The sequence below is a fragment of the Palaemon carinicauda genome, unplaced genomic scaffold (genome assembly GCF_036898095.1).
Source record: "Palaemon carinicauda isolate YSFRI2023 unplaced genomic scaffold, ASM3689809v2 scaffold633, whole genome shotgun sequence".
Taxonomy (NCBI): domain Eukaryota; kingdom Metazoa; phylum Arthropoda; class Malacostraca; order Decapoda; family Palaemonidae; genus Palaemon; species Palaemon carinicauda.
In genome coordinates, this window is record NW_027171909.1 from 98,649 (window position 1) to 107,982 (window position 9,334).

At 36.4% G+C, this 9,334-nt stretch overlaps 1 protein-coding gene across 1 annotated transcript; it reads right to left on the reverse strand.

Moving 5' to 3' along the window:
- Positions 1 to 1,439: 1,439 nt before the first annotated feature.
- LOC137637290 (uncharacterized) lies at positions 1,440 to 9,301 on the reverse strand. Its single transcript, XM_068369539.1, has 4 exons — positions 9,167 to 9,301; positions 3,328 to 3,740; positions 2,723 to 2,924; positions 1,440 to 2,306 (listed from the first exon to the last, which is right to left on the reverse strand). Exons 2-4 carry the CDS (start codon positions 3,328 to 3,330, stop codon positions 2,158 to 2,160), a joined length of 354 nt encoding a protein of 117 aa, XP_068225640.1. The 5' UTR covers positions 3,331 to 3,740; positions 9,167 to 9,301; the 3' UTR covers positions 1,440 to 2,157.
- Between the last annotated feature and the right edge of the window lie 33 nt (positions 9,302 to 9,334).

A 9,334-nucleotide genomic window follows, 5' to 3' on the forward strand; every position in this document is an offset into this window, starting at 1 on the left:
TCATTCAAAGCAGACAGAGACTTCTGAACAACAACCTCAATTGACACCTTATCCTTGGCAGAGGAGATTGATCCTCCAAGGACACACGCAAAGAGACTGCTGGATACACTTAGAGGAATGCAAATGCAAAATGAAGCCTATAAGAAATAAAAGCACAATGGCTACATCACTTCGGCCCCGTGGTCACCAAACCCCTTCCAGTACAACTTTACCATCCTCCCAGCAGCAAGCAAAGCTCTCTGCACGCCAGAACAACTTACAGCAGCAGCCGAAAATGCAATCGGCAACACCTACGCCTTGAACATCTGCTATACTGATGGATCACTGGATTATGATATCCTTGCAACAGCAGCAGCAGCAACAATCATTTCTCCATCAGGCTACAGAGAAAACTGGAGGCTTTCCAACCACGCCTCCACCCTGCAAACTGAGCTAGTGGCGATTGCCAAAACCCCTAGAACACTCGGCCAGTCTACCTGGATGAAATACAACAATCCACACGGATTCAAGAGGAGCCATTCGGGCTCTCAGCAAAAAAGAACCCACTGAAAATGTCTACCTAATCACAGCAATTCAGTACTGTATCTAGCATTAGGTCACCAAAGCAACAATAGGCTGATCATCCTGAATTGAATTCCAACACACTGGAATCATTGGAAATGACGAGGCCGATTACCTAGCCAAGTCTGCAATAATGTGCTAGACAATCAATATCACTTCAACATCACTGAAAACCATCAAGAATCAAAGGATAGCCTTTTACAACATGCAAAAGACAAGTGAAGTAAGGCTAGCCTTTCTTGATGGCTCCAGATTGGCCAAATGGTACATCAAAGCAACTAACCTAATCCCGTATCCTATTACAAGAAATATTCCCCGCTAAGTTGCAGTCATTATTTGCAGACTGCAACTAGGATATCTATGCAACTGGCAAATCATCATCGATATCGACAAGGCCACAGCAGCACAACAGACCGGAAAGACAACAACTGTCGGCAACTGACAGATGAACCTCTGCAACACTACCTATTGCATTGTCCAGAAACAAGCCTACTAAGACAGAACTTCAACTCTAATATTCCTGTAACTGCGACAGCAATCGTAAAACACATTATCCCTTTAAAGTCCACCCTAGGTTTTATGGGAAACTTTAAAAAATCCTTTTAGTAGGTTATTATATTGGTAAATATCAAGACCTTTTTACTCCTATGTATTTTCAAAAAAGTTTCAAAATTAGTGAAATAATTGCATGCAATAAAATATCCCATATAGGTAACTTGGGCAAGTTTAGGCGGACCATGCTCATCTCATATGGGATCGTTTGGGCCATAACGGTAAACTTTTTCATGTTTATACTAAAGTTGATTTGCCCACAAATCATATGATTATTATTGATGAATCACTTTTTTTTGTTCCAATGTATAACAGAAACACAGAGATGGCTTTACAATTTAATTAATATAAGAAATACAATATACAATACAAAACAAAAAGAGTAAAAAAATACACAAAATATAATAAAACTTACTCATAATTATAAAAATTGAAACATACAGTACACACTTACTTACAAACCTTATGAAAGGAAGCAAAGCAATTCCTACTTTTAGTGAGGCATAGGGCCACCTTGCATTCCTCGTACATCCAGCACAAATCTAGCCACGCTGGAGCGGCAGAACAACTTGTACCCCCACTTGTCAGGCTTCTTGGCTACATGCTGGTGAAGGTTACCGGCCCTTGTGCCCTTGTAGGTGACGATCACTTCAATGGAGTGGATAGGGGTCTCGGGAAATTCAGGAACTCTTTTGACCTCGGTGAAGGGGACTCTCACCTTGAAGAATCAATCTTGGGAGGCTGTGGTTGCTGCCTGGTCATTGTCGTTGAAGTGAAGGGAAGATCAAATTGACTTGAAGCGGTTCCTGGACATGAAGTCTGCAACTTGAGGACTCCTGGTCTTCACGGCCCAGAAGTCGACTATGCTAGGGAGGGAAACCAGGCCCATGTACATGATGAGGCAAAGGAAAACCATAAGATCCTCTTCTGATATGTGGAAGTTGCTACTTACATCCTTCTGTCTTGAATACAGGTTGGATTGGAACACAATGTGTTCCCACAATTCAGCTGTGAAGAACTGGGAGAAATATTCATAAGGTTCCCTCAAAAAGTCCGGCTGTGGATGAATGAAGTTTGGCAGGGACTAGATATCAATGTCGTCCTTTTTCCATTCATCAGCACAGACCTCTTATGCTCAACCTCAGCTTCCTCTTCCACAGGCATCTCCTGAGGGACAACATTGACCTTGCGAGCTGAAACAAGAATAAAGTAACATTAGTGAAACAGTAAATGAATCATGTGTGCTTGTGTTTGTGCATGCATGTGTGCTTGTGTGTGCATGCATGTGTGCTTGTGTGTGCATGCATGTGTGCTTGTGTGTGTGCATGTGGGTCTGCATGTGTGTGTGCATTGTGTGTGCTTGCGTGTGCATGTGTGAGTGCATTAATGTGTGCTTGTGTGAGAGCATGTGTGTGCATGTGTATGTCAGTGAGAATGCAAGTAAACAAATAAGTTTTAAAAATACCCATTGTTTACACACCATTTAAAGAGCAACAAAATTTAAAGAACCCTTATAACAACAAGACTTTTAAAAACAATTTTTAAAACAGATATATATATCTCTCTCTCTCTCTCTCTCTCTCTCTCTCTCTCTCTCTCTCATACTAACCTCCAGAGATAGAAGGGTCAAAGGCATCCTCCTGAGTAAGGCCTGCGTCAGGAACATCGGTAGGGTCGTCGTCATCACTGTTAACGTCCAAAGGGCCCTCGTCCACATCACTTCCTTCGGCATCGTCAGGGGCTACCCATGGTGTACAATCCTGAATCTCCAATGCAGCATTGCGATGCCCATAAAACATATGGCTGTGAAACTGCAAAAACATAAAAAAAACAATTCTAAATTCATGTAATGGAAAAAATGTAACTTTGCCTAACAAAAACCTATCATTCAATCCCTTGTAAGTTAATAATTTACATGCACATGAACCTAACATCTCTAAATCATCACTATCATTTTTAGTAAAAATATTCAAAAATTTCTAAACCAAGCACTAAAATAAATTTGTTAGGTGTCGTATTCTATTGGCTGGTTTAACCGTTACGGTCCAAAAGGTACCACGTGGGATGAGCGTGGTCTCTCTAAACTCGACCTAAGTATCCCGCATGTGATCAATACTTTTTTCATTAGTCACTACGACACTTCAGTAACACTAAAGCACTGCAAATCCACATCAAAAGGTAGGCTTCACTATCTCACAGTCACTGTGTACTTACCATGATTACGAAGGTTGGGGGAGTGGGCAAATCTGTGGAGGTAGCTGCGATATGTCTTGACGCTTTTCCAACCAGAGGATGCCTGAGGTGTCTTTCGAACGCCCAACAGTTTTGATGAGAGGGGCAGGCAGCTTTTGATTGGCTGATTCAAAGAGCAGAGGAGTGTAGCTATGAGTTGCCAAAGAGTAAATTTCATTCAAGCATGAACTTGTTCACCTTGAATACCACAAAGTAGGTGTTTTAAAGATCCCGCTCAGGATATTTGGACGTTGAAGTGTTATAGCCTATGTTGATAAATTCTCGGTCTTTTTCCACAGCTAACCTCCAACCCATAACGTAATACTAGCACCAGTATGAAACCTAAGTAACCCAACTTTGAAGTTACCCGTTTTTATCCATCAATCTGCAGAATTCTGAAATGGGTTAGATACAATATTATTCATGATTCTGATTATACTATGTATGGGGCTCAAATTCTATACCAACTCAATGTGACGCAAAAATTGTTTCTATGTCTGGCAACCAGATATGTATATCAGTCGAGAAATGTCAAAAAAGTGAAATTTACCAATTTTTACTCCTCTAATGCAAAATTCTGAAATGGGTTAGATACAATATTATTCATGATTCTGATTATACTATGTATGGGGCTCAAATTCTATACCAACTCAATGTGGCGCAAAAATTGTTTCTATGTCTGGCAACCAGATATGTATATCAGTCGAGAAATTTCAAAAAAGTGAAATTTACCAATTTTTACTCCTCTAATGCAAAATTCTGAAATGGGTTAGATACAATATTATTCATGATTCTGATTATACTATGTATGGGGCTCAAATTCTATACCAACTCAATGTGGCGCAAAAATTGTTTCTATGTCTGGCAACCAGATATGTATATCAGTCGAGAAATGTCAAAAAAGTGAAATTTACCAATTTTTACTCCTCTAATGCAAAATTCTGAAATGGGTTAGATACAATATTATTCATAATTCTGATTATACTATGTATGGGGCTCAAATTCTATACCAACTCAATGTGGCGCAAAAATTGTTTCTATGTCTGGCAACCAGATATGTATATCAGTCGAGAAATGTCAAAAAAGTGAAATTTACCAATTTTTACTCCTCTAATGCAAAATTCTGGAATGGGTTAGATACAATATTATTCATGATTCTGATTATACTATGTATGGGGCTCAAATTCTATACCAACTCAATGTGGCGCAAAAATTGTTTCTATGTCTGGCAACCAGATATGTATATCAGTCGAGAAAAGTAAAAAAAGTGAAAATTACCCATTTTTACCCCTCTATCGCAAAATTCTGAAATGGGTTAGATACAATATTATTCATGATTCTGATTATACTATGTATGGGGCTCAAATTCTATACCAACTCAATGTGGCGCAAAAATTGTTTCTATGTCTGGCAACCAGATATGTATATCAGTCGAGAAATGTCCAAAAAGTGAAATTTACCAATTTTTACTCCTCTAATACAAAATTCTGGAATGGGTTAGATACAATATTATTCATGATTCTGATTATACTATGTATGGGGCTCAAATTCTATACCAACTATATGTGGCGCAAAAATTTTTTCTATGTCTGGCAACCAGATATGTATATCAGTCGAGAAATGTCAAAAAAATGAAATTTACCAATTTTTACTCCTCTAATGCAAAATTCTGGAATGGGTTAGATACAATATTATTCATGATTCTGATTATACTATGTATGGGGCTCAAATTCTATACCAACTCAATGTGGCGCAAAAATTGTTTCTATGTCTGGCAACCAGATATGTATATCAGTCGAGAAATGTCAAAAAAGTGAAATTTACCAATTTTTACTCCTCTAATGCAAAATTCTGAAATGGGTTAGATACAATATTATTCATGATTCTGATTATACTATGTATGGGGCTCAAATTCTATACCAACTCAATGTGGCGCAAAAATTGTTTCTATGTCTGGCAACCAGATATGTATATCAGTCGAGAAATGTCAAAAAAGTGAAATTTACCAATTTTTACTCCTCTAATGCAAAATTCTGGAATGGGTTAGATACAATATTATTCATGATTCTGATTATACTATGTATGGGGCTCAAATTCTATACCAACTCAATGTGGCGCAAAAATTGTTTCTATGTCTGGCAACCAGATATGTATATCAGTCGAGAAATGTCAAAAAAGTGAAATTTACCCATTTTTACTCCTCTAATGCAAAATTCTGAAATGGGTTAGATACAATATTATTCATGATTCTGATTATACTATGTATGGGGCTCAAATTCTATACCAACTCAATGTGGCGCAAAAATTGTTTCTATGTCTGGCAACCAGATATGTATATCAGTCGAGAAATGTCAAAAAAGTGAAATTTACCAATTTTTACTCCTCTAATGCAAAATTCTGAAATGGGTTAGATACAATATTATTCATGATTCTGATTATACTATGTATGGGGCTCAAATTCTATACCAACTCAATGTGGCGCAAAAATTGTTTCTATGTCTGGCAACCAGATATGTATATCAGTCGAGAAATGTCAAAAAAGTGAAATTTACCAATTTTTACTCCTCTAATGCAAAATTCTGGAATGGGTTAGATACAATATTATTCATGATTCTGATTATACTATGTATGGGGCTCAAATTCTATACCAACTCAATGTGGCGCAAAAATTGTTTCTATGTCTGGCAACCAGATATGTATAACAGTCGAGAAATGTCAAAAAAGTGAAATTTACCAATTTTTACTCCTCTAATGCAAAATTCTGAAATGGGTTAGATACAATATTATTCATGATTCTGATTATACTATGTATGGGGCTCAAATTCTATACCAACTCAATGTGGCGCAAAAATTGTTTCTATGTCTGGCAACCAGATATGTATATCAGTCGAGAAATGTCAAAAAAGTGAAATTTACCAATTTTTACTCCTCTAATGCAAAATTCTGAAATGGGTTAGATACAATATTATTCATGATTCTGATTATACTATGTATGGGGCTCAAATTCTATACCAACTCAATGTGGCGCAAAAATTGTTTCTATGTCTGGCAACCAGATATGTATATCAGTCGAGAAATGTCAAAAAAGTGAAATTTACCAATTTTTACTCCTCTAATGCAAAATTCTGAAATGGGTTAGATACAATATTATTCATGATTCTGATTATACTATGTATGGGGCTCAAATTCTATACCAACTCAATGTGGCGCAAAAATTGTTTCTATGTCTGGCAACCAGATATGTATATCAGTCGAGAAATGTCAAAAAAGTGAAATTTACCAATTTTTACTCCTCTAATGCAAAATTCTGGAATGGGTTAGATACAATATTATTCATGATTCTGATTATACTATGTATGGGGCTCAAATTCTATACCAACTCAATGTGGCGCAAAAATTGTTTCTATGTCTGGCAACCAGATATGTATATCAGTCGAGAAATGTCAAAAAAGTGAAATTTACCAATTTTTACTCCTCTAATGCAAAATTCTGGAATGGGTTAGATACAATATTATTCATGATTCTGATTATACTATGTATGGGGCTCAAATTCTATACCAACTCAATGTGGCGCAAAAATTGTTTCTATGTCTGGCAACCAGATATGTATATCAGTCGAGAAATGTCAAAAAAGTGAAATTTACCAATTTTTACTCCTCTAATGCAAAATTCTGGAATGGGTTAGATACAATATTATTCATGATTCTGATTATACTATGTATGGGGCTCAAATTCTATACCAACTCAATGTGGCGCAAAAATTGTTTCTATGTCTGGCAACCAGATATGTATATCAGTCGAGAAATGTCAAAAAAGTGAAATTTACCAATTTTTACTCCTCTAATGCAAAATTCTGGAATGGGTTAGATACAATATTATTCATGATTCTGATTATACTATGTATGGGGCTCAAATTCTATACCAACTCAATGTGGCGCAAAAATTGTTTCTATGTCTGGCAACCAGATATGTATATCAGTCGAGAAATGTCAAAAAAGTGAAATTTACCAATTTTTACTCCTCTAATGCAAAATTCTGAAATGGGTTAGATACAATATTATTCATGATTCTGATTATACTATGTATGGGGCTCAAATTCTATACCAACTCAATGTGGCGCAAAAATTGTTTCTATGTCTGGCAACCAGATATGTATATCAGTCGAGAAATGTCAAAAAAGTGAAATTTACCAATTTTTACTCCTCTGATGCAAAATTCTGGAATGGGTTAGATACAATATTATTCATGATTCTGATTATACTATGTATGGGGCTCAAATTCTATACCAACTCAATGTGGCGCAAAAATTGTTTCTATGTCTGGCAACCAGATATGTATATCAGTCGAGAAATGTCAAAAAAGTGAAATTTACCAATTTTTACTCCTCTAATGCAAAATTCTGGAATGGGTTAGATACAATATTATTCATGATTCTGATTATACTATGTATGGGGCTCAAATTCTATACCAACTCAATGTGGCGCAAAAATTGTTTCTATGTCTGGCAACCAGATATGTATATCAGTCGAGAAATGTCAAAAAAGTGAAATTTACCAATTTTTACTCCTCTAATGCAAAATTCTGAAATGGGTTAGATACAATATTATTCATGATTCTGATTATACTATGTATGGGGCTCAAATTCTATACCAACTCAATGTGGCGCAAAAATTGTTTCTATGTCTGGCAACCAGATATGTATATCAGTCGAGAAATGTCAAAAAAGTGAAATTTACCAATTTTTACTCCTCTAATGCAAAATTCTGGAATGGGTTAGATACAATATTATTCATGATTCTGATTATACTATGTATGGGGCTCAAATTCTATACCAACTCAATGTGGCGCAAAAATTGTTTCTATGTCTGGCAACCAGATATGTATATCAGTCGAGAAATGTCAAAAAAGTGAAATTTACCAATTTTTACTCCTCTAATGCAAAATTCTGAAATGGGTTAGATACAATATTATTCATAATTCTGATTATACTATGTATGGGGCTCAAATTCTATACCAACTCAATGTGGCGCAAAAATTGTTTCTATGTCTGGCAACCAGATATGTATATCAGTCGAGAAATGTCAAAAAAGTGAAATTTACCAATTTTTACTCCTCTAATGCAAAATTCTGGAATGGGTTAGATACAATATTATACAATATTTTACTTCAATATTCTCTATTCTTGGGTAGTGCCATAGCCTCTGTACCATGGTCCTCCACTACCTTGGAGTAGAGTTCTCTTGATTGAAGGTACACTCGGGCACACTATCTTAATCTCTTACTCCTGTTTTGTTTATATAGGCGATATTTATCTTAATGTTTCTGTTCTCAAAATATTCTATTTTTCCTTGCTCCCTATCCTCACTGGGGTATTTTCAATATTGGAGCACCTAGGCTCTTAGCATCCTGCATTTCCAAGTAGGGGTGTAGCTTTGCAAGTAATAATAATAATAATAATAATAATATGTAGGAATGAGAATTTTTTTTTTTCAATGTCTGTGCAGTCATTCAAACCCACGGGTCCAGTCACGGACTGATACAGTGATAGGTCTATTATGATTATCAGTAATAAGGTCCTATCGATACAGGTCGGGACCATTATATATGAGTGGTCAGCTCCCCCAAACGTGCATAAAAAAGGGATACTAACTAATTTCACTCCTTCTTACCAAACCTACAAGCCATGCACCTTAAACAGCCCTATTCTTCGTCAACCGTCACTATACATACAGGTGGCCTCTATCATACATCCACCCACACGTCTACTACTGTAATAGTGATATATTCAATAGATAAGTGAACATTGAAACACTATACAAACCTTCTTTATGTATTTTCGTGTACAAATACCTCCAGATAAACAAATCCGAAAGCATCGTCTGCAACTACCTGGCCTTACTAGTCGATAAACATTTCTTATGTTCAGGTACTATCTTCGGATAGAAAGATTGTACCACTATTCGCGGCGTGTAGAATATAGATATTAGAG

What these genes read in the sequence shown, in the direction of transcription:
- LOC137637290 (XM_068369539.1), bottom strand. An exon ending in TGACCCTTCTATCTCTGGAG is followed by an intron (nt 2,307 to 2,722) that starts GTTAGTATGAGA and finishes TTCTTGTTTCAG; the next exon opens with CTCGCAAGGTCAATGTTGTC.